This window comes from Euprymna scolopes, chromosome 12 (assembly GCF_053919585.1).
Source record: "Euprymna scolopes isolate OS-2025 chromosome 12, ASM5391958v1, whole genome shotgun sequence".
NCBI classification, from domain to species: Eukaryota; Metazoa; Mollusca; class Cephalopoda; order Sepiida; family Sepiolidae; genus Euprymna; species Euprymna scolopes.
In genome coordinates this window covers 124266023-124293522 of record NC_136493.1, presented here as the reverse complement: position 1 = coordinate 124293522, position 27500 = coordinate 124266023, and the positions used below count along the sequence as shown (strand labels likewise).

General features: G+C 34.3%; 1 protein-coding gene across 4 annotated transcripts in view; it reads left to right on the top strand.

Annotated features, from left to right (window-relative positions):
* LOC145291469 (uncharacterized) overlaps positions 1-27500 on the top strand; it is a 149278-nt gene that overhangs the window by 74783 nt on the left and 46995 nt on the right. For 2 of the 4 annotated variants that reach the window (XM_080137339.1, XM_080137338.1), the window contains 2 exons: positions 19952-20059; positions 23834-23857. In XM_080137339.1, the coding sequence (XP_079993465.1) occupies positions 19958-20059; positions 23834-23857 (126 nt within the window). In that variant the 5' untranslated portion in view covers positions 19952-19957. The remainder of the gene's footprint in view (positions 1-19951; positions 20060-23833; positions 23858-27500) is intronic. The other 2 variants (XM_080137340.1, XM_080137341.1) reach the window with 1 other exon arrangement.

The window sequence follows — 27500 nt, the reverse complement described above, 5'->3', positions numbered from 1 at the left end:
TCTTACATATCTTATGAATGTTTTAATAGGTTTTTCTTACATATCTTATGAATGTTTTAATAGGTTTTTCTTACGTATCTTATGAATGTTTTAATAGGTTTTTCTTACATATCTTATGAATATTTTAATAGGTTTTTCTTAAATATCTTATGAATGTTTTAATAGGTTTTTCTTACATATCTTATGAATGTTTGAATAGGTTTTTCTTACATATCTTATGAATGTTTTAATAGGTTTTTCTTACATATCTTATGAATGTTTTAATAGGTTTTTCTTACATATCTTATGAATGTTTAATAGGTTTTTCTTACATATCTTATGAATATTTTAATAGGTTTTTCTTACATATCTTATGAATGTTTGAATAGGTTTTTCTTACATATCTTATGAATGTTTGAATAGGTTTTTCTTACATATCTTATGAATGTTTTAATAGGTTTTTCTTACATATCTTATGAATATTTTAATAGGTTTTTCTTAAATATCTTATGAATGTTTGAATAGGTTTTTCTTACATATCTTATGAATGTTTGAATAGGTTTTTCTTACATATCTTATGAATATTTTAATAGGTTTTTCTTACATAACTTATGAATGTTTGAATAGGTTTTTCTTATATATCTTATGAATGTTTTAATAGGTTTTTCTTACATATCTTATGAATATTTTAATAGGTTTTTCTTACATATCTAATGAATGTTTTAATAGGTTTTTCTCACATATCTTATGAATGTTTGAATAGGTTTTTCTTACATATCTTATGAATATTTTAATAGGTTTTTCTTAAATATCTTATGAATGTTTTAATAGGTTTTTCTTACATATCTTATGAATGTTTGAATAGGTTTTTCTTACATATCTTATGAATATTTTAATAGGTTTTTCTTACATATCTTATGAATATTTTAATAGGTTTTTCTTACATATCTTATGAATGCTCTCTGTTTTTAGTAACATTGGAATAAATAACAGTTAAAATTGATGTTTTATGCCCTATCATCCTAACGCTTTCCTTCAATTTACTCACCATCTTTAAAGGATAGAGAGGAGGATAGAGATCATGATATATATATATATATATATATATATATATATATATATATATATATATATATATATATATATATATATATATATATATATATATACTTTTTCATTTTATTGGAGTCGGAGATGGTTAATTTGTATATTTATTCATTTATTTGCGGACTATTATCCTCCTCTTCATAGGTGTTGTTTCACGACGTTTCGGCCAACTATTCCTCTGGCCTTCGTCGGGTGGTTAACCGTGAAGAGATGGGAATGCTGAGTCTCTTAACTGTATCCTCCTTAATTACTGCCTTCTATGGCTGTTGTCGTTTCACCACGTTCTAGGTGAGCATTGTCTTAAGATAGCAGGTTCAATCCTATCCAAAGCGGGCCAGAAGATTTGTTGCCCAAACGTGGTGAGACAACAACTATGGAAGGCAGTAATTACTGAGGATACATGTAAGAGACTCAGTATTCCTATCCCGTCGCAGCTAACTACCTGACGAAGGTCAGAGGAATAGTTGGCCGAAACGTTATGAAACAACAACTACGAAGATGAGGATAACAGTCCGTGAAAAAAAAATTAATTAATATACTTTTTATTTGTTTTACATAAGCATTCATATATTACTACACACTCATAAGCATGTTTCGGTTAGCCAGTTACAAATAACTAGAGACCTCTTCAGGCGATCCTGCTTATACAAAAGCATAGCCCGTAATAGATCCAATCGGATCAATTGAAATATACAGCTAATCCTTTACATGACCTACAAAGATCATTCTTGATTCCTTTTTTTTTTTTTCATCTCTGCTCTAATAACTTTGCTGACCTCTTCCGCATATCTCTATACTTAATAATGAAAAATATCAAGAAACGATCCAAGATTAAACCACAGAACTCCAATTTCCAACGTAGATCCCCACTTCTAGGTCTCCTTCTCCAACATCAAGCGTCTACATTCCAACCTTCCAAAGGTTAAAATCCAATTACAGGAGACCAAACCTGATCTAATGTTCCTGTGCTAAACTGGCATTGGTCCGACTGTTTCCTTATATGAGTTCGCGATTAAAGGATACTCAAACTTGGCATCAAAATCTAACCCCTAATTTCGCCATGGGCATGGAATATGTGCTTATATTAGAAATGGCTTGCCATGTGGTAGAGACACTTCCAAAGAAGATCCAATTCTGCGTGCTCGTCCCTCGGCTAACATTTACATCTATGGGGACTTCAATGGCCACAATGTTGAATGGCTGACTCACACAACTAAGACGGAGTACAAGGCAAGGTACTGTCATAATTTCTCGATTTCTTATGAACTAACACAAATTGTTCACGGACCCACCTCTATACCTGACACTGACGAAGAGCTTTCAAATCTTGAACTTTTTCTTTCAACATACTCAGTATTGTACTCATCCTCCGACTGTCTCCGTTGAGATTTTCTGATCACTCAGTTGTCTCGGTTAAGATAAGAACAAAATGTAATAAGTCCTCAGATGTACCTCTCCATCGATATTTTATTGCTGATTGGAATAACTTCCGAGCATTTATATCAGATATACCACTGCGTTCCATATTTTAAAAGAACGTGAACTCTATAGTATCTGACCTAACGCAATGATTAATTGTTATAGATATTCATAACCTCCAAAAAATTCCAGCAAAATCCTAATAGACAGCCGTGGTTCACTCCGGAATGTGCTGCTACCATTGCGCACAGAAAGCAGTATTCCCGTCACTTTTAACGAAATAGATGTTATGAAACTAAAGCCACAATCAGGGCTGTTAGAAATCACTGTAAAAGAGTAATAAAGAATGCGAGATATTCGTATACTCTGTACGTTAAGTTCGAAGTAGCTGATCAGCAGCTCGTTTCTCATCAGTTTGGGCGAATAACAAAAATGATCCTGAACAGAGATGTGTCATTTATCCCAACCATCATCAATGGACCTGAGGTAATTTCATCAGCATCTGACAAAGCCAGACACTTTGCCAAACATTTTGCAGCAAATTCTACCCTTTTCAACCATGGTCCCCTACCCACCATATTTCATTCTGTGTCTGAAAATACGCTACGCAACATACAAATATCTGTGCATGGTATTGCGAAGCCTATAAAAAACCTTGATTCCAGTAAATCAATTGACACAGACGGCATTTCAATCATAGTGCTCAAAAAGCTTCAACCGGAACTAGCTCCCATACTTACAAAGCTGTTTAAACGTTGCCTTAAGGAGAAATTCTTCCCAACATTCTAGAAAACTTGATCAGTATGCCCCGTATTTAAAAATTCTGGAGATCGGTCAGCTGTCTCTCAGTACAAACCAATCAGTCTCCTGTGTGCCATGAGTAAGCTGTTGGAATCTGTAATAAATAAAGTGTCAACCACCTCAGCAGAAATAATTTACTCAGTGGCATGCAATATGGTTTCCGTTCTGCTAGATCTATAGCTGATGTGCTAACTATAATATCACCCAGGTTTAGTTGATCTCTCGACAAGGGGTTTGTTTTTAAAGCAATAGCGCTTGTCATATTCAAGGTTTTTAATGGGGCAATTGATCTTTTCAACTTTAAGGTCAGTAAAGCATCTCCTTCTTTTGTTCTGTGTTAGCTCCTTACATCATGTGGCTTGAGATATTTCCATTTTAAAAATTATTCAAATGACCCGGATGTCAAATGTTAATTCGTCAAATGTATTTGACGTGACTTAAGCGCGCGAAGTATTTTCTTTCAGTATTGCCACGTAAGACATTTTTAAATAAATCTTTTTTTATATCTAAATCACTAATCGTAAGTCCTGTTTCCATTCAGATAAATTGATTTTCCATGTTATTGATATGTTCCTTTTACACACGCACACACGCAGTCACATATACACCTGCATATTCACACATAAATATAATATTTCTTTCTGTTCTTTCTTCTCTTTCTTTCTTTCTGTCTCCTTTCTTTTTCTTTTCTTTTTTCTTTTTCTGTTTTTCCTTTTTTCTTCTTTCTTTTTCTGTCCGCTCATCTTAATGCGAGTGAAATAAAACGATTTGTTACACTGGGACGCTAACCGATGCTATGTCTCCGTGAAAATGTCATTTCCAACAGCCATTATCTTCCGATTATCTTCATTTCTTTCCCATCTGAACTGCAAACCATTTTTCTGATTTTTCTGCAAATTCCCAAGAGTAAAAAACATATTCTTTTGCTTTCCATTGTCGTAACACTTTTATCTTTCTCTTGCATTTTTTTCTCCATGAAACGCGGTTCCTCCCGCTCTCTTTTATAATAACTACCTATTAAGAACAAACAAATATTTGAATCTAATCAATTTGCGCGCTTAACGAATAAAACAGATGCTTGTATAGTGTTATATATACGGCACAATCACATTGACACACAGGTTCTTGCCAGATCACCGAAGTTAAGCAACGATTAGCCTGGTCAGTAACAGATAGGTGACCATTTTGGGAAGGCTAGGTGCTGTATGTACCGTGCCAAGTCGTAGAAATTTCCAAATTGGTATCTGGGGGCGCATGAAACTCATGAGGGCCGATACACCCCCGAATATAGACGGAAAGCAACTGGAAACTACCGTCTTTACTTGTCTTCCCGAGATTACCATGGCTCTAACAATTTGAAGGACTGTGGTCGCCGACGCTTGTAAAAACAGCAGGGCCACTGCATGCATGCATAGTGTTGGGTACGAGCAGAAAATCACAGTTAAAAAACAATTATCAGAAAAAAAAGTTTATATACTTACGTATCATGTAAAAATAATTATCCTCGACCTCCCCCACCCCAAAAAAAGGGAAAATGATCAAGTAGAATTTTAAAATAACGATAAAAATCAGTTTTATTATATTTAATTAATAAGAGCAGAAATTCTGTAGAGCAGGGGGAGACAAGTCAGTCTGTCATTTAACCAACTAATAACAAATGGCGGATCGGCAAAATATGATGAAAATGATTTTTATCTATATAAATAAAACAGTACATGTATGTATTTGTGTGAAAATATTTAACCGATAAACTCTTAAACTACTAGTAACATAACACTGAAATTAACACGCAATAGTAATCATATATCAAGGATGGTTTATAACGAATAAACTCGTTTTTGGGGCGGATGAATAATGCATACAGAAATATGTCGGTAAGTTGACATACGAAATGTTCATTTTAACTTGCCGACATATTTCTTTTATTTTTGCGCAGGCACAAATTCATTCATAGCTTGAAGTGGTTTAATTTTTACTCTTTCTTATCTATTTGCTGATAGCTCACACGGTAAGGAACATGGCTGGATCGCTAAATGTTTTGGTTTCGATTCTAGCTGATGGCATCTAGGTTATTTTTTAATTTTTTAAAATCAGTACTATATACTGCTGTATAACATAATATTCAATAGAGTTCTGTAATAATGAACCCGAAATTTGCATTAATAAAATAGGCCCCTCCCTCACCAATTATTAATTAAAATTCTATTCGCGAATATTTTTTTTAATTTTTTTTTATTGAGCGAATACTTTTTTTTTTCTAATGCATAAGTATATCAAAAAGATATTTTTTTATTTAGAAATGCGATTTTAACTTGTGCTTATACTGTATAAGCATTTAAAAATTGAGCGTAATTGACCGATGGTGGAGGAACGGGACCGTTTATTTAGGTGCGGGAAACCAACTAAAAATGTTATTTCAAACCTAAGCGTAAAGCACAAAAAAAGGTAAGTGATACAACGTAATGGAAGACGGTCTTAAGGATTCCTTTTCATTAACTATTACACCGAGATATAGGGGAGGACGGACATTTTGGAGTGCTTCATTTGTCCTTGATACTTACTTTATAATACTAATTATTTAGCAAGCGAACATCAGATAACATTTTTGTGAGTCTTGGGTATTATTCGCCCGGGGATTGAACCCTGTCCTCTTAATCCATTACCGAACACTGTAGCAATAATGGCAAGTAGAGAACATAAAAAAAATGTTATTTTCAATAAGATTGACAGACCGATCGACTGACTGGCTAACATACAGAGTCTCTAATAGAGAAGAAGCTATGAAACGGACACGTGGAATCATGTAGATGCCGAAAGAACGTTTTCACACTGTTTCAGGAAACTGTTATTTTCAACAGCTACTTTTTGAAATTCTCTTCTTTTCTCCAGGTTTTGCCGTTTTTCTGATTTCCTTTTATATCTGATGATCGTTTGACAAAGAATCGAAAACTTTCATGATGCATATGGAACTTACATTAAGTAAGTCTCCAATACGAAGTGATAAAAATGCGCCCCAAACCATAATTTCTCCAATTCCGTGATTAACTGTAGTTTGAAGACAATCAATTCTGAATCTTATCCGACGAAATATCTCTTTGAAATCATTCCTAAGAGAGGCTGTCGTATCCAGTAACAAAGTTCCTCCTATCCACCATATGCTCTTGTGATAACAAATATCATTTGTGACTCGTTGTGATGATACATCGTTTTCATTCAATTTGCTGACTATTGTTCTTCGAGAAAGATTCTTACCCTCTCCAATTTGAATTTGTTGGCTAAATTTTCTAAGGTGCCTTCCCCATAAATAGAAGCTGCCATTTTCAGCCTTAATCATTCATTCATTTTAGTCGTTTTTACACGGTCTGATCCTTTCTTCCTTTCCACGGGACCTGTTGTTCATGTTTTGGAGAGAGGATCACTGCTTATCAAGGCCAGGAAGCCACTCTAAAATAAAGATTGATGTGTGTTAAGCAGATGGTGAGTTAACAACATGATGATCAGTAATGGCCGAACTTAGGTATGGTTTAATTATTTAAGAGAACGGCTCAACAAGAACTTATTTACATTAGACTTGAAAACAACCATGTTATAGTAAACTGGAAAGTAGACGCACGTTATTGTGTTCCACAGACGGAGAGTTACCAATTCTTTTCACCATGGAAAAGGAAGTAGCAACATTTTACTTGCCCAAGTATCTTTATGCCGAACTACTCCACCGGGCAGCCATGACTAGATAATATTTCGTTCTTTGTTTTTATAGCCTATAGATCGGATATACTCTTCCACATCCATAAAGATCATCACTTACAATCTATTGCACTGAACAAATTTAGCTTGCACTTTGGATCCAATCTTTATCTAAAAAAACTTCCAATTCCTTTTATTTGGAAGAGAAGTTTTTTTCTTCGTTTAAATCCTCCATGTTCTCTTTTTCTTTCCTGAAATTTAATGTAACTAGTTTTAAAGTGAAAAAAAAAACCCCACAATTCGGCCATTCATGGAATAATATTGCCACATCTGGGCTGGTGCATCTACCCCTAGTCTCTCTCTCTCTCTCTCTCTTCCTTTCTCTCTCTCTCTCTGTCTGTCTGTCTGTCTCTCTCTCACGCACTCTCTTTCTGACTCCTTTGTCTGTCTGTCTGTCTGTCTGTCTGTATATATGTCTCTCTCTCTTTCTCTGACTCCTCTTTCTCTCTCTCTCTCTCTGTCTGTCTTTCTTCCTTTCTCTCTCTCTATCTGCCTGTGTGTCTCTCTCTCACGCACTCTCTTTCTGACTCCTTTGTCTGTCTGTCTCTCTCTCTCTTTCTCTCTCTCTCCCTCTCACTCTCTCTGTCTCTCTCTCTCTCTCTCTCTCTCTCTCTCTCTCTCTCTCTCAGCCAGTGTCCACAAAAGAGTCTTGAATCCAATAGGTCCCACACTCTCGGTCAAGCTCCAACCCTTGTACCATCGCCGCAACATTTTGTCCGTGTTATTTTATAAGTACCTTGATGGAATGTGATGGACACACAACACTTGTGCGCACTTGACCTACATACTCTCGACTAAACCGACAAGCAACAAAATTCCACCTTGTCACTGTTGAGCTTCAAATAGTTTCTTCCTATGATTTCTAGACTTCGGAATTCCCTTTCTGTCTCTTCTCTAACTGTACTAACATGCAAAAGTTTAAATGTAACCCGAACAGACATCTCCCTGCTCCTCAGATTATTCCCTGTAGATATAAAACCAATTAGTAACATTTCACATCCAAGTGGCAATAGGCCTTGTTTAGACTAAAAACTTGTAAAAATAATAATAATCGAGAAGTTGTTCGCTCAGTCATAATATAAAATCCCCGTGAAACTTAATGGCGTTTGGTTGTTAATTTAAAATGACTTACAGAACGAAATACTATTCTTCCGATTCATCAGCTTGCTTACCGAAGGGAATTGTTTGCTTGTAAAGTTTCGCGCCAGATCTATCAACACGAAAATGGTTCCTGACCTATAGGCTGTTGAAATACATTTGAACATTTAGCGTTGAGCTAATTACATGGTGACTCGCACGTTCGTTTCGATTTAAAACCAGCCTGAATAAAGTGGTTTAATTAGGACAACCGTCCCTTAGAAGGATATTTTTCAACTGATATTGACTTTAGAAGCTTTCTCAGAATTTATATTATAATTAAACATTGCCGTTGATCGTTCATAGGCTCTCGATAATATGAATATTAGATATTCTCGTGCTATCAAGATATGTAGAGTGTTTGTATTATTGGGTGTTATTCACACAACGTTTCGGCTGATGTAACCTCCAACCTTCTTCGGGTGTATCTTGTCGAACTCTGGAATCGTTTCTGTCGAATTCGGGAATCTGCACAAAATTTTGAGCTGCACCCTTTATTTAATCAACGGGTTTAGCATGCTTTCGTTTCATCAACCATGGTTGTATATAGGTCTTACATAATTCGCATTTGTATTTTAAATATTACCCGCATTGAAGATTGAACCTTCAACCTCCAAAAGAGTGTCTTTCAAAGTTGGATTTACTTAGTACTTTATCCGTTTTATTGCGTGTACTTGCGGATCGATACGAATACTAGCACTAAAGATGAGAACAGTAGTTCGAATAATCCAAATGATATAAATTATCAATCCTCATCTAAAAAATTCAGAATCATAAGTTCTTGTTGAGCCGTTCTCTTAAATAAGTGTTGTTGGGCAATACAAGAGAATTCCAGCAATATATATATATACGTTCTAATACACACGCAAAAGGCGATACAAAAGTCTAGTAAAAAGATTATTTTATAATTAGTTATTCTTAACAAGCTATATACCAGATCAGGCAGTCTGAAGATGCCGGCTTTCTTACCTAATGTGCGCTAAAAATTAATGCTATTGTTTATTTCATTTTTCAACACTGATGGGATGATGCTTTAATCTTCTTATGAGGTTGTCTGAGAAAACGTGATAAAGATCCAAGTCGTCTAAGAATCATCCATATAGATATTTTATTCCCCATAAGCTTTCGTGAGATTCACAGAAACCTTATAGCGTGCTCGTTGTTCGAATAATTTATCTGGCGTGGTTGGGCGGAAAAAATTCATGTCCATCTTGTCGTGACCAAATCTAAAACCAATTTTGTGTTCCGAGAAGTTGTACCATGACCCCAACTCAGTCTGTTGATCTTCATCACTGAAACGGACTTTTGTCAATGTTGCTATGTCGACCTTATACCTGCCCTGAGATAATAGAATCTTTGTACGTTACAAGATAGTTATCATTAGCCTAGATTTTTCTTTGTGATGTTTTTGCTGGTTTTGCGAATGTAAAACGCCGCCAATATATATGTAAACCTATAGGATAGTTTACTGATTAGACACGATTTTATTTCCATGTTTGGTAATATGTCATGGTCATTCGGCAACAAAATGTACATCTATGGGCCGGTCATTTGCGTGTAACCGACCCACGTGTTATACTAAATGTCCTGGAAATGGTCCGCGTAGGAAGATCTGTCGATTAGACGTCTTTCTGTATAAGTAAAATTAAAGGCATTCCTACAATGTGGGGTGTGGCTGTGCCGTTCTTCTCCCAGAAAGACGTCTTCTTCCTTGAGGGTTTGACATGGTTGGAATCTTCCTCTCCGGGTCCGCTTCGTTTATAAATGTAGACATTTAAGGCAGACACACACAAAAAAAAAACGACACAATGGTAATATATGAGAAATATAATTAAATATTTATTTTTTTACAAGAAAATATTACAATATTTTTACGAAAACAATTTACAAATGATGATTAACTTTCACAATTAAAACTAGCTAACCTTAACTAATGGTGACGGATGGGGTTCCCCCCCCCCTCCTCTCATTTACGGAGAGACAAAATATGTCTTACCCCGTGCTGTCCGGACGGAGAAAAGATCGAGAAAAGAAAGAGAATTGTGGTATTGCATTCTGATTGCTTATGTATTCCTCCGCCTACGGCCAAATCACCTCCTGGCCATGCAGGGGGGGGGGGGTTAACAATCACCAAAACCCGGTCACATAGATATAGTACCACATCTCTCTCTCCCTCTCTCTCTCTCTCTCTCTCTCTCTCTCTTAATATTTGATATGAATAAAAATTGAAATAATCCATTATAAAGGGAATATCATCAAATATCTAATTTATAAAGCTCACTATGTCTGTCTGTCTGTCTGTCTGTCTCCATATATTAAAACTCTATCTTTTCCGAAACTAAAAGTCGCAGAGAAACGTTAGGGGCCTCAAATGATTTGATATTTTATGGGGGTTTTATGGGTCTTTAGCCGGTTAAAATACTTTTTACGTATCCAAAGATGGGTCAAAATTGAACAAAAAAACTGTTATACATTTTGTACATCCACCTTAGTTTATTTTTAATCAGTCCGTATACGTATCACGTTGGTAACGTCACCAGCTTTGAATGCTGCAGTTTTGTTTTCGGTTTCAATTCTAGCTGATGGCACCCAAAAACTTTTTTTTTTTACTTTTGAAATCACAACTCTATAATAATATATACGAAATCTGGACAACTTAAAATATCAATCGAGCCAGAGATGTCTCGTGTTGCGGGGTTCAAATCGTTCGACTGGTGTTAATCGTGACACCCTGCACTGTAGATTCCCGAAAGGATGAAACACTAGTGTCTGTAGGTATTTAATTATTATAGTAAAAAAATAATTACATATATATATAATACAGTGAGAGAAAAATAGATAGTCATTCACAGATATAGGTGTGGCCGTAACGTTTTCCACTCTGAGATTCGATACTCGGTCGCCAGATCACTTTAAACTTGGATTTGCAATCAGGAGCCTTACTTCTACGCTATCAATCTCGCTTCGACTGTGAAATTATAGCATTTACACTCACGCTACCGGTTACCTAGAGAGCACTATTCCATGTAGAAATCAACGTTTTATACTATTCCATACATACATACATATATGTGTGTGTGTGTGTGTGTGTGTGTGTGTGTGTGTGTGTGTGTGTGTGTGTGTGTGTGTGTGTGTGTGTGTGAAGAGAGAGAGAAAGATGGAAAGAGAGAGCGAGAGGGTCATTTAGACAGGTAGGACGTTCAAGCCAGTGTTGAAACACAATCGATTTATTTTTTTTTGGGGGGGGGTCAGATATATATGTGCGTGTGTGCACGCGCGTGCTTGAGCGCGCGCGTGTGTTTTAATATGATCATATTGCATTATTGCTGTGCATGCTGAGTGACGTTTATGTGATCATTTATTCATGTGTTTTCTTTTAGATAATTTAATTATGGTTGTTAATCAACTTAATCTCAACTCTGGTTGTCTCCTTTCAGAGAGAGCTAAGACCAATTAAAGCCTTTAGTAGCCGGTGGCTACGGTCGTAAAATCTGCGTCTCAATAGCACATACCGTTAAGCGGTGAAAGGCTTGGCGAATGTAACGATCCTTTAATTGCATCCATTACTGTCTCGCCAAAGGCAAGCAACGTATATTTCCGAATTATCTTGCGTTTTTGTGCTATCTGTTCTCTTGAGTGATAACTCGATTATCTCCCCTGAATCCCCCAATCTCACACCCTGACTGGTGCAATTAAATAGCTTCTCTCATCTTGGTGAGCCATGTGACAATCAAGATGTTATGCTTTCATCGAGAGGAGGAAGGTCACAAAAAATATTATGCATGCATGCAAGAAAAATAACTCGATTGTCAATGAGACGAGATAATGTCTGATAGGAACTAGCTGAAGTAATCGTCTATGCTGGTAAATCATTTCTTCATCTTAAATACCTATGTAGCAACTTTTCTTACGACGTTACGTAATATACATATACATATGTGTGTGCATGCGTGTATGTATATATATGTGTGTATGGTTATATGTATGTATATACGTATGCATATATATGTATGGTTATGTGTGCCTATATATATATATATATGCGTATGTATATACATGTATATATAATTATGTGTACATACATACATATGTGTATAGATAGATAGATAGATAGATAGATAGATAGATAGATACTTCCAGGCAAGCTTATTTGTTGATTCAATAAGGAAAACAAGATTACTATAGAGACTATTTATCTCATGGCGTATCGAAGCTTAATGCTTCTCGTCAGAAGAAGAGAAAGGAGTTAGGTTACAGATTAATATATCTGTGATACTTCGTGTAAATTACATTATTTTGGAAATGTAAAAATGAAATAAAAATACAAAATACAATAAAATATAAATAATAAAATAGTGCAGAGATCTGATAGGTCCCTATATAAATAGTATACCAATTATCTAAACTACTAGCAATAGTAATAACATATGAGTAAACAACATTATGTTTTTCAGATAGCTCAATAGTGCGATACAAGAGCTATGAATATTTTTCTTAAAGATAACACATTAAAAAGGATAGACACACAAATGTTAATCTTATATCGGTAACACAAATTATATGCAATTTTTTCAGCTCCTAGTGTTTGGCATACAAGTGTATAACAGTTTTTACAAGTGTATAACAATTACAAATGTATAACAATTTTGCACAACTGGGCTTCATCAGCGCGTAGAAAGAACTAAAAAATTTCACCACTTACAGATAGCACCTTTCTTATTATTCGTGGGTTGTGAGACTTTTGAAAAATTGATCTTATTTAGATTATCCCTGATTTGTTTTAAAAGGATATTATTTACAAAAGAAAAAAAAGTAATCGTGTGGAGTGGAGCAATATTTACAAATATACAAAAAGTGACAGAAAATATGTAGGTTTATAAGACTTTCCTAACACTGCTAAGTATTAGTTCAGCCCTGATTTTCCGAAAACAAGTAGGTAGATTTCTAGGTATGAGTTAAATCTAAATGGGATGTTAAAAATAAATCGGAATGAAATATAGAAATGGATTGTGTCCTCCAAGATATAACATGTATGAGGTAATCAGGTGGATGAGTGGTAAAATACATATGGAGACTTAGCATATTTGGTGGATTTCTAGTAATAAAACACCTAATTTATGTTTGTATCAATTTCTTCATGGTCCCCTGTATTGCACAAAATGGTATCCATTACTAAAATTCCAATTTGAGAGTTTTGGTAAATATGGAGTAACCCTTAGGTTCCTATACTCTCAGGTTTACTTTGATCTGGATGCGATTATATCTTAAGATCAGGGGAACGGCCAGTCAGAGAAGAGTATAAAGTCGTAGCACTCCTTCTGAAGCCAAGCCTGGGTCTCTTTAGACTTGTGGGCCGGCACCGAGTCCTGCTGCCACACACAGGGTTTGTCAGCGGCCACCTGATTGCATAAGAAAATCACCACAATCTTCAACACATCCAGGTACACTTTAGTGTTGACTTTCAAGCCGACTTCGAAAATGTGAGGCGATAAGATAAGACCCTCGTTTGAAACCACACCAAAAACCATAACCGTGGCCAAAAACTTCGTTGATCTGTGCCCTTAAGCGTGGAATAGTCCGGATTTGCATTTTGAGGGTGCTGGCAATGGCCTCTTTGTCATAACTTGGATCAGTAAAGAGTATGAGTTGTACAGCGACGCATCTCCGATCTCGCTCGTTTAACATTGTGTCTAAGATAGAAAGCTCCTATCTTCTTCTGGCCAACTAGTTGATGGTCTGCAACAAAAAAGAAAACGGTTTTTTATCAAACGGAAATTAAATCATGTCGTCTTTTCTAGGGTGACAATTTTATCGTTCCACTCTGTAAAAGAACGTAATTGACAAACCAAATTTATTTCTGTCCCAATCCTGATTGCCTCATTTGAGGAATATTAAAACCGACATTGTATCTAACTCTGCCCTCGTGAAGAGGTGGGTAAATAAATGCTCCTATGAGTTCCATTCACAGTCGCTACTACACATATTCACAGCAAGAACTTGTCTAAAACCACATGAAATAACTTTTCTCCCTCTTTATCTCTCCCTCTTTATCTCTCCCTCTCTTTCTCTGTCTGTCTGTCTCTCTCTCTCTTTCTCTCTCTCTCGCTCTATCTATCTATCTATCTCTGAAAGCTCCCATGAACAAAGTTTCTTACTTAGAGCATCTTATCTATGTAACAGGATACCACAAGTCTGCTTCTCAGATGACTACGGTATGATCGTCTTCAAGTCACCTGTAAATAGTTACTTGCTGATCTGTCCTCTTTGATAATCAATTTCTTCTCTAATAATATTTTACCAATTCCACCCATTCTTTAACCTTTATTATCGAGTGGCTCCCAGGCTTTGATAATTGGTGACTCATGACTAAAAAAAACGGACAGGAGACACACCACTCATACGCAAACATCTATCGCTCTAACCACCTTCTTACATTGAGGCTGTTCTGTCTCTATAGATCTACTATCAGACAATATATAGAGTGCTGTTATCATATTTGAGATGGTGAATCTCTATCCAATTTGAAGGTTCTCGATAAGATGCATCTGTAATTTAATCTATGCTTTTTCTCTGCAACTTCTCTCGCATAGACGTGATGCTGCTAGTCTCAGTCTTTTCTATAAATACTATGATAGCATGTGTTCTTCAGAATTGTCTTATCTATTCTCTGCTTCCTTTGTTCCAGATCGTTTAACTCGTTGGTTTAGTGGTTTCTATCAGTTCGCTGTTTTGGTACCGTATTGTAATACAGCTTCATATTCCAGTAGCTTTTATCCAAGAAACACAGGCGTGTGGAACTATATTCCTGCTGACTGTTTTCCTCCTATCTTTGACCTTGATCTTATCAAGACTATTGTGAATAGAAATTTCCTATCTTTTTGATAATATCTTCGTTTTTTTTTTTTTAGCTCTTTATGTAAAGTAATTTCGCGTTTTATCTGGTAAGATTTCCACAAATCCGACAACTAACACATCAACCAATCCTTCTTTGTAATTGAACTTTTGGTGAGAGAACGAACTATTTTGGTGAGCTCCATAGTCGAGTACGTTATTAAGTTAGTTTCGAGCATATTTTTTCTGCGTAGCTACATTAATTTTATTACATTCCTTGAACTTTTTTATCACATTTTTTTTAGCAAATTGACGTTCAGTCTTGATATGTTGGATCGAAAACCTGAAAGTACAAACTTCCACATCGATAAAACTGCCGTGGGGGTCTATGCAGTGTCGCTCTCCGACAGGTATGCGTTGATGCATCGAAAAAATAACAAAAAAAATCTATATTCGAATGAAAAAGAGAAAATGCTACATTAATTCGAACGCGATACATTTAAAAACAATTCAGCTGACTTCTAATATTTCTATTCTAAATAAAGAAATATATGTGTGTATGTGTGTGTGTGTGTGTGTGTGTGTGTGTGTGTGTGTGTGTGTGTGTGTGTGTGTGTGTGTGTGTGTGTGTGTAAACGATGTATTCGTACAATAAAATCCAGAGAATATTCACTAAGTTTATATAATAATGTTCAATATTATATTTATTTATATACAAGCAGTTCAGCTCGGCGCTATGTACTGTTCATAACTTTATGTGCATATATATATATATATATATATATATATATATATATATATATATATAAGTTTGATGTCCAGGTTACCTACATCTAAAATTTCAAGTGTTTAGGCTCAAAATTGGCGGGGAGTTTGGTAGAGTCTACAAAGGTCAACTCTTTCAACATGTACATCTTGGCAGCCAAATTTTCGCCCAAAACCAGATTAAAAAGCTTGCTGCATGTCTGAATACCCTCTATGTAAAATTTCAAATGTTTAGACCCAAAATTGGCCGAATAGTTTGCTAGAGGCCGCAGAGGTAAAAATTTTGTAACTTTGACCCATTAGCAGCCAAACTTTCAGCCAAAAACCGATTAAAAAACTGGCTCTATGTCTGAATACACTTTACGTAAAATTTCAAATGTTTAGACCAAACATTGACTGAGTAATTTGATAGAGACAGCGGAGGTCAATTTTTTAGCCCAATTGATCCAACTTTTGACCTCTTAACATTTATTGTTTGGGGCCCAGATCAAATTGAAAAATTTTATCCATATCCAAGTAATCTACATCTAAAATTTCAACTGTTTAGGCAATAAATTGGCGGAGGAGTTTGGTAGAGTTTTCAAGGGTCAAATCGTTTAACTTTGACCCCTTGACAGCCAAATTTCTGGCCAAAAACCGATTAAAAAGATTTTCCCAAATCTTAATACCTCTTATATCAAATCTCGAGTCTCAAGTCTGAAAATTGACAGAGTTGTTTGGTAGGGAAATTTACATACGCAGGCACGCACAGACAATTTCACTTTTATATATATATATATATATATATATATATATATATGTGTGTGTGTGTGTGTGTGTGTGTGTGTGTGTGCACGTCTGTGTGTGTGTGTGTGTGTAATATTTTACTCTAATGATTATTAACTACCTACAGACATTAGCAAAGACCAAATCCATTCGGCCACCGTCAACTACGAGAAATATCGTTAAAATTTAAACATTTATTTTTAAAGTTTTCTAACGTCTGTCAGAGTAATCTAAGCATTATATATATATATATATATATATATATATATATATATATATATATATATATATATATATATGATCTGCACATATGAGATAAAGTGGCCGTTTTTATTTCAACTGTAAAATGCTCAACGACAAGAAATGAGTTTCTTAAAGGTGTATATATATATATATATATATATATATATATATAATCATGTAACTTTAGAACATTAGTGCAACATAAATACAACAGGAACACAATGAAGTAGTTAATATTTAGTAGCATTGCCATTTTGCAATTTGACAGCCTGCAATCTTTTGGGAATTTCTTGAATTAGACTGCAGCAATATTCCGGGGAAAGCGCATCCCACTTTTCTTTAGCTTTTGTCCAAAGTTCTTCCAAATTTGAAATTTTATCATTGTGCAGCTGTTGCTTGGTGTAATGCCATACGTTTTCGATAGGATTGGGGTCTGGAGATTGTGCAGGCCAATCCAAACACGGAATATCATGCTCTTCCATGAATCTCTTGACATTGACAGCTGTGTGAATGAGAGCATTATCCTGCATGAAGATGAGATTATCATCCAAATTCCGACCAAAGTAGGGTAGAAAATGCTCAGTCAACATATTAATGTACTTGGTCGAATTAATTCGACTTTGCAAGCGAACTATAGGTCCTGAACTATTGGTACTAATAATGCCCCACACCAAAACTGAACCTCTACCACCTTGCAGCGCCTAGGATTAAATTCTTCGCTTTTTCTCCGACGGACATACTGCTTACCATCACTGTTTAACCTATTGAACTTGCTTTCGTCGCTAAAATCATTTTTGACCAATATAAGAATTATGATCTTCATTGCACCTGACGAAGTTAGCACGGCGCCTTCTGTTCTTTACAGAAGTCATTGGCTTGCGTCTTGCAACATATCCTCGAAAATTAAATTCCTTTAATATGCTCTTGATAGTAGAAAGAGAGCACTTTTTAACAAGAGTGCACTATTGTTGGATTTGGGGAGCCGTTTCAAATCTGTTTCTTAGGCTGCGGATCTTGATAGCATATCTTTCCTTTTAGAAGTAACTCTATTACGACCAGATTTAGGGGCAACACCTTTTACTGATTTCAAATGTTAAAATATATATATACTAGAATGGATACCCGGCGTTGCCCGAGTGTTTGGAGGTGTATGCTGAGTAAAAAAAAAAAGAAAAAAAAAACGGTCAATTTTTTTCATTTTAAAACATTGACCCCTATTATGACCCTCTTAAAATTTATTGTTTTGGGCTCAAATCACGTTATTAAGTTAGATCCATCTCCAAGGAACCTATATTAAAAATTTCAAGTGTGCACACCCAAAATTGTCGGAGGAGTTTGGTAGAGTGTTCAAAGGTCAAATCGTTTAAATTTGACCCTTTACCAGCTAAATTTCTGGCCGAAAACCGATCACATCGATTTTCCCGAATCTCAGTACCCTGTATATCAAATTTCGAGTCTGTAGACTGAAAATTGACAGAGTTATTGCGTAGGGAAATGTACACAGACACAGACACACACACACATACAGACACTTTCCCTTTTATAGATATAATATATATATATATATATATATATAACTTGGGTACCATCAGTGAGAATCGAACAAAAATATTTAACTCTTCGGCATATGACTTTACAGCTGGATATCAAAACTTTAAATAATATCGTAGTTTAACGTATAAATGTGTAGAAGGTAAACGTTTAGTCAACTTACGTTTACCAAGTTTCAATTTTTACCTCTTAGCAGATATTTTACCAGCTAAGACAAAATCTAAGTTGTTCCATGTGTCCAAATTCTCTATATATTAAGTTTTAGGTCTATAGATAAAAACGTGATAAAGTAGTTTGGTAAAGACCGTTCTGCACACACACGGACAAGATCACTTTAATATATATATATATATATATATATATATATATATATATATATATATATATATATATATTATTTTTAAAAACAGTAATCTACGCACACGCGTGTTTCGGGGCCCTACTCCTCTTCAGCGTAGCTTGACTGTTATATAGATTCGAACCCCGGACCTTATGTATTTCAGTCCAGCGCTCTAACCCATTACGCATTGACAATTTCCTGTTTAGTTTTTTATCGTTTATCTGCTTACGTAGGTTTTGTTATTGACGTTTTTAAACGATATTATGGTTAACGTCTCCGCCTCGGAGATCCGGTGTTTTTCTTAGAAAGTCGCCCATTTTTTATTTGGACGTATTATTTATTTATTATTTTTAAAAACATAAATCTACGGACACGCGTGTTTCGGAGCCCTACTCCTCTTCAGCGTAGCTTGACTTTTGTTAGGATTCGAACCCTGGTATACATGTATATATATATATATATATATATATATATATATATATATACATGTATATATACATGTATATATATACACATGTATATATACATGTATATATATACACACACACACACACATATATATATATATATATATATATATATATATATATATATATATATATATATATATACTAGCAGGCTGTCCTGCGTTACTCGGTTGCAAAATACGCTTAAATATAATATTTAAATGTATTTAGTTTTCGTATTTATTACTATAGAGTCAATTATCTATTGATTATGATATTGTACTAAATATATAACAGTGATTTTGAAAATTAAAAAACATGACTTGAATGCCATAAGCGAGAATCAAAACCGAAACATTTAACTCTAACAGTATTCGCTAGCATATGGCCTATGGGCACATACATTTCAAAACTTTACTAATCAAAGGTATAAATGTATATTTTCGCATGCGTAGAAGATATGTGTTAAGTCGACTTACGCCTGCCAAGTTCAAATTTTTCAATTTTGACCCCCCATCAGCTTTTTTTTTTGCTTAGAAACACAATCAAATTTGTTTCACAAGCCTAAATACCCATTAGATCAAGTTTCAAGTCTATAGTCCAAAAATTGACAGAGCAGTTTTATAGAGACTGTCCGTCAAACAGATAAGGTCACTTTCAGATATACTACTTAACTTTTCCTATATATTACTAAACTTGTTTTAGATGTTATTTTTTTCTTTTTTATATATTCTTTAAAAAAAATATTACTTATTCTTTTTTATATAATAGCCTGTTTTATAAATCAAAATTAATGCGTGTTTTTCTTTCTTTTTGCTAGAACATTATGGATAGCCGATTACTTGCTTTCGTCAGTGTCTGTCTTTTTCTTCTGACGTCACCAGTTTTCTCGGCCCCAGCTGCCGACCCTAAACCCCATCTCGAACAGGTAAGTCAGACTATACCCTCTTTAACGTTCACAGATTATCATCATCATATTGTGTGAATCCGAGAATTCTATTGTTGGTATTGCTTTCCCCGATATTTTTATAGCAAGAATTTCCTATAGAAAGATATCGGTTACTTGCGGGATGGATTACGTGAAGGTTGCGAACATTCTAAGTGAAAGTGATTTTTGTGGAACGAACTGGATTCGAACTTGGAACACCCAGGTATTCAGCACCGTCACCTGCCAATATTCACAGATGGACACCTTGGGATTCATATGCTGACTCCTTTTTTGATAAACGTCTGTTATAATCGTACATGTACAAAAAGTGAACCTTAGCAGCTTGGGTCGTTCAGAAGATAGAGCAATGATACTTCGATCCATTGTGCTTATAGACATTAACTTTTATAAAATATAAATTTGTATTAATTAATGTTACTGTTATTATTTTTTGTGTATTTGTCATCGTTTGTTTGTGGTTAGTTGTTCGACGGGTATGGAATCCGCACTTTATCATGAAAAAGAATAAGGCGAAGGAATCTGGGGCGGTAATCCTTGATACACCCAAAGTATTTGACAAGGTCTGACATGGTATTTAATATAATCAGATCATTTGACAAGAGAAAAGTTCAGGTTGTTCTCGATGATCGTATATCGAAATTAAATGACATCATTGAGGGTGTACCTCGGGAGTCAATTCTTGATCTTTCATTATTCCTAATATAACCGACCTCCTTGATGAACTTGCAATAATTAAAATTGTGGGGTCTGCGTACGCGCCTGGTCCACAAAGTATGGAAATAAAAAATTAAAAAACAACGAAGCTATCTCTTTACAACCCTTCCTTTTCATAACCTATCATACTTTCATAAATCAGAGTCCATTTTCTGTAGACTGTTTTTGAACCCAGTCAACGACGAGTACATTTGCTAGTATATATATATATGTGTGTGTGTGTGTGTGTGTGTGTGTGTGTGTGTGTGTGTGTGTGTGTGTGTGTGTGTGTGTGTGTGTGTGTGTGTGGTTATATGTATAGGTTTTAAGAAAAATCCGTTTTGTGATCATTTTTGACTGATTGTGTATAACAATCTTTTAAAAAAATATCTCAAAGCATATACAAATGAACACCAATTATGCTATGTTCGAAAATCCAAGGTTGTATTCACCAATCATTCTTTAACATAGCAAACATTCGTATATTTTTTACAAATCTAATTGTCAAATATAAATAAATAAATATGTGTGTGAGTTGATTATTACAAATGATTACGTAGGTTTCCATGAAGACTACTGTTTTTATATTATTTATTTCTCATCTAAAACCAGACAGAGGGATAAATCCGCCTTAACGACTTACCTGTCCTAAGATTGATGTCAAGAACGGGAAATCATTCCAACCCTAATGGCAATGAGTCACAAGAGGCTACAAAGCTGTGCTTTTTACGAGCGTTAATCGCCTAACGTGTTACAATGAATTAACTCAATCAAGAAAAAAGTGGACATTAGCTTTGTAGTGAGTAATCCCAGATGTACTGAAGCATTGGATACGTTTCACATTTTCCAGCACATCTAGGTATATATATACATATATATATATATATATATATATATATATATATATATATATATATATATGGCTTTATTTTGTCTACAATGTTATCATGTGTGTGTGTGTGTGTGTGTGTGTGTGTGTGTGTGTGTGTGTGTGTGTGTGTAATTGGAATTGGAATTGTGCCGTTTGTTACTGGGAATTGTTCCAACATAGTATTGCAAATAGATTGGAAACGTCGTATTAGTTCAACCCAAGACAGATCGATTTGTATAGAACAAAATACTTTATTCGGCGCATGATACAATCGCGCATATACACAACTGTTGTCAGATGATATCAGATATTTTCATCATAAAAACGAGAAGTTTCTCAAAGGGAAAAATGCATAACGATAACAAAAACTTGAAAATGAACTAAAACTACACACATCGGGTCTACTTCAAGTTAAAGGAGTTATTTAATCCAACAAATGATGTATCGTATGCGTCTTTAACTTTGTCCTATAAAACACTCTTTCAACTGGGTTCGTACTGTGCTGTGTTCGTCTTCAAAGGAATATGTATATATATATATATATATATATATATATATATATATATATATATATATATAATTTACGATAGAAAAATGCGAGCATAAAAAGTAATATGGTTAAGCTTAAATATGGAAAATAAAGGATTAGTTGTTAAAACTGGAAAACAAAAGGACAAGATATTCTAGTAAAAAGATATAATAAATTTATAACTTAAAATATTACAGCATTAACAATTGATTATATAAGGTTACAAATTGAAATGTAAGATATATATATATATACATATATATATATATATATACACATATATATATATGTATATATAGGGCAGACAGATGGAGCAAATACTTGTTGAAGATAATATCTATATCCACTTTGGTTCAAAACTTCACGCACAACCCTACCTACTCCATTCCCTAACACCAACATAAAATAAATAAATGAATAAATAAATAAATATTTTTTTAATTAAAAATAAATAAATATATCCACATCGAATCAATCTTGTTCTCCGCACAACTGAACTTCGCCCCCTGACCCTTTTTACTGAAAACGTTCTTTTGCTGAAAGTTGATTTTTGACTTTCATTAAGAATTCCGCTTTTGAATATAAGCGTTATTGCCTGAAGAGATCTCTAGTTACTAAATACTAGAAGATCGAAACATGCTTGTGACTGTGTAGCAACACATTACCGCTTATGTAAAGACAAATTGAAAGTGTAACTTCGGTATTGAGCACACTTGTATTAACCTTGTTATATTTCATTGGTTACGTTACCTTTGAAAAATAGTTATCTCAAATTATATATATATATATATATATATATATATATATATATATATATATTTGCAGTCACCTACATACAGTCCTGTTTCGTTGTATCACAATTCATCAATGTCGCTAGACTAGTCCCAAGCCGAAAATTGAACATAGAACCATCGCGTTGATTGTCAGCAGTGCCCGTAAATAACCTCGCCAAATGCCTATTTTAAACAAACCACTTATTTATAAACAAACAGCGAGCCTCGCATTTTTCAGCCAATTAAGTAGCAGGTAAGATTATTTACGACAATGCTCTACTACAACTCATCAGTGCTGCTAGACTAGCACTTCTCTCAAGCCGAGGATTGAACCTAAAACAATCGCGTTGATAGTCAGTAGTTCTACCGCTCAACCCACGGGAGCGGTGCCAGCAAATAACCTCGCCAAATGTCTATTTTAAACAAACATTCGTCCACCACTTTTATAGTGCTCAAAACGTTTGTTTATAAACAAACCTCGCATTTTTGCAGCCAATTAAGTAGCGGGTGAAATTATATACGACAGTTCTCTACCCAAAGAGCGGGGCTTAAAATATATTATATTATTATTATTATTAAATCAAATAATTTAATAGTTTATGTGGGTGGAATATTCACCAATACATGCTTCTGTGTTGACTTTTCTTGTATTCCATTTGGATTAGCTGTGCTTTAAAATTTATTTCCATTTATGTTGTTCATACACTGTATTAGACTTTAATACTCGAAAAATCACACACACACACACACACATACACACATACATACATATATACATATATATATATATATATATATATATATATATATATATATATATATATATGCGAGTGGAAAAGAAAACCTAAAATAACTAAATGGTAATCAACGTTTCGTTCTTATTTCAGGGGACACTATCAGGATTTTTTCAGGTACATTTTAACGGTTCAATAAATATGCACGTATACATGTATATAAGTGACGTATAAATGTGTATATATACATAGAATAATCTAATCGCCCTACACGCACATTTCCAAATTCTTTTCCAGAATTGGAAGGCACCTAAAGTTCTTTCTCTCGTCACTCGTCGCATGTGGTCTGTAACCTGCATCCTCAACATTTTTTTAACCAAATCCTAATGATGTCCCCTAAAATAGGGACTAAACGTTGATTACCATTTATTTATTTTAGGTTTTTGTTTTCATTTGTATAATGTCAACCATCGTTTGTATTTTATTTTATTCGTGTATGTATTCGTGTATATATATATATATATGTGTGTGTGTGTGTGTGTGTATATATATATATATATATATATATATATATATTACTGATTAAAAAGCTTGCTGCATGTTTGAATACCCTTTATGTAAAATTTCAAATGTTTAGACCCAAAATTGGCTGAATAGTTTGCTAGAGACAGCAAAGGTAAAACCTTTTACACATTGACCCCTTGGCAGCTGAATGTTCGTCCAAAACCGATTAATAAACTTATTCTATGTCTGAATAAAAGTTATGTAAAATTTCGAATGTTTAGACCAAAAATTGACAGAGACATCCATTTTTTTTTAACTTTGACCCTAATTTTGAACCCTTAACATTTATTGTTTTCGGGTCAAATCATATTAAAAAGTATGATCCATGTCGAAGGAACTTACATCTAAAACTTCAAAGGTTTAGACCCAAAATTATCGGAGGAGTTTGGTAGAGTGTTCAAAGGTCAAATCGTTTAACTTTGACTCGTTGACAATGACTTCTGACTGAAAACCGATTAAAAAGATTTTCTCAAATCTCAATACCTCTTATGTCGAATCTCGAGTGTGTAGACTGAAAATTGACAGAGTAGTTTGGTAAGGAAATGTACATACACAGACACACACACACACGAACAGAAAATGTCATATTATAGAAGTCTTATCTCTGAATAACCTTTATGTAAAATTTCAAATGTTTAGACCAGAAATTGGCTGAGTAATTTGGTAGAGACAACAGATGTCAAATCCTATTTAACTTTGACCAAAATGTTGACCCCTTACCATTTACTTTGGGGGGCTCAAATCAAATTAAAAAGGTTGATCTATGTCCAAGGAACCCACATCTAAAATTTCAAGTTTAGTAGAGTTTTCGAAGGTCATATCGTTGAACTTTGACCTCTTTGACAGCTAAATTCTGGCCGAAAATAGATTAAAAAGATTTTTACAAATCTCAATACCCCTTATGTCAAATCTCGAGTCTGTAGACCGAAGATTGACAGAGCAGTTTGGTAGGAAAATGTACACACACACACAGAATATTTCACTTCTATAGATATATAGACTTGCAGTTCATCCTGGCTTTGCTTGAGCCCTATGTACTGTTAATAACTTTATGTGCATATATATATATATATATATATATATATATATATATGTATGTATATATATATAAAGTTTGACTTATGTCCAGGTAATCTACATCTAAAATTTCAAGTATTTAGACCCAAAATTGGAGGAGTTTCGTAGAGTCTGCAAATGTCAACTCTTTCAACTTTGACATCTTGGCAGCCAAATTTTTGCCAAATTTTTGCCAAATTTTTGCCAAATTTTTGCCCAAAAACTGATTTAAAAACTTGCTGAATGTCTCAATACTCTTTATGTAAAATTTCAAATGTTTAAACCTAAAATATGCTGATTAGTTTGCTAGAGACCGCAAAGGTAAAATCTTTTCAACTTTTATCCCTTGGGAGCTTAATTTTTGGCGAAGATCCGCTTAAAAAGCTTGTCTTTTGTTTGAATACACATTATGTAAAATTTCAAACGCTTAGAGCAAAAAATTAGCTGAGTAATTTGGTAGAGGCCGCAGAGTTCAAGTTTTTAAATTTGACCTAAATTGTTACCCCTTATTGTTTGGAGCACGGATCAAATTGAAAAGTTTGATCAATGTCCAAGGAACCTACATCTAAAATTTCAAGTGTTTAGACCAAAAATTGGCGGAGTTTGGTAGAATCTTTTAAAAGCCAAATCGTTGAACTTGGACCCCTTGATAGTCAAATTTCTGGCCGAAAACGGATTAAAAAGATTTTCCTAAATCTCAAAACCCCTTATGTCAAATCTCGAGCTTGCAGACTGAAAATTGACAGAGTCACACACACACACACACACACACACACACACACTAACAGACAATTTCACTTTTATAGATATGTAGATAGATATGTATGTATATGATAAGAATAATCGAAATATTATTCCGACGAAATAGAGAAATAACATCAACGTTTCGTCTTCATTTTGAGACTTTCTCTGGATAAATGAAATTAAGAAAAAACAAAACACCGCTACAAATATTTGAAAATATATTTTGATGTAATGGAATGTAAGATCCTGTTCCATTTCAGAAATGAAAAAAGTCGTTCGAAATTCAAAAAAAGGGGGGGGCATAGCGTTGTGAAATAGAGTAAGATTTCTGAAAAGGATATATAGCCGTTAATATATTTTAAACGATATAATGCAATTCATATTCCCTTTGGATTTCTTAATTTTATTCATCCAGAGGAAGTCTCGAAATAAAGACGAAAGGTTGATGGACACCTAACTTAGTTTGTTCCTTTTTTATCTCTCTCTCTCTCTCTCTCTCTCTCTCTCATTCACTCTCATTCTCTCTCTCTCGCTTTTCTCTACATATATATATATATATATATATGGGGGTGCACGTGTGTTAGGTATTTATAACTTTTATGTACATGAATTACTGGAAATATACTTGCTAGGTGTAATGTGACACAGTGTGGGTCCCGTTTAGTTTAATTTAGATTTAAATAAAAATGGCGAAAATGTGTTACTGACCGTCCGTTAAAACTCTTTCGATATTTGTGAAAACTTTACATTCAATATTAGGCATTAAATTATCCCGTAAATTTGGCTTCTTTTTTGTGTGTATTTTTGAGTGTTTTAGAGCACATGACGTAGGTACAACATCCAATCTAAAAATTCAAATATATCAAATTTGCATGGAATTATATCCATAGAAAATAGGCACGATTTAAACGAAGTTGCTAGAATTTGCATTTCTTTTAAATGACCATTTAGCCTTAAAAATAAAAGTTGATCCTGGAATTTCTTTTGGCAACCTCCTCATTCTCGCTTTTCTTAATTTCTCTTTGAGTTCTCACAATCTATGAGCGAGGTTTCTTACAAATGGAGAAGAATTACTCTTTTCTGAATCTGAATCTATCTTATACTTCTTTAACATGAAATAGTATATATATATATATATATATGTGTGTGTGTGTGTGTGTGTGTGTGTGTGTGTGTGTGTGTGTGTGTGTGTGTGTGTGTGTGTGTGCAGAGAGAGAGGGGGGAGTTATACCGAGTCAGATTCATACCGAGTTAAAGGTATTCAGGAGATAAAACTCGAATTAAAATAGGGTTATTAAGAGTGCTCAATAAAAAAGAGCAAAATATAATATTTTTATTTATATAGACAAATAGTACATAGTCGCTACGCTAAACATGCTAATGTTTCGGAGAATTGGTTGGCAAAAAACCAAAAGTCACTCGTCAGGCGACGTAATAAAGCTTATTTGTCACCGAA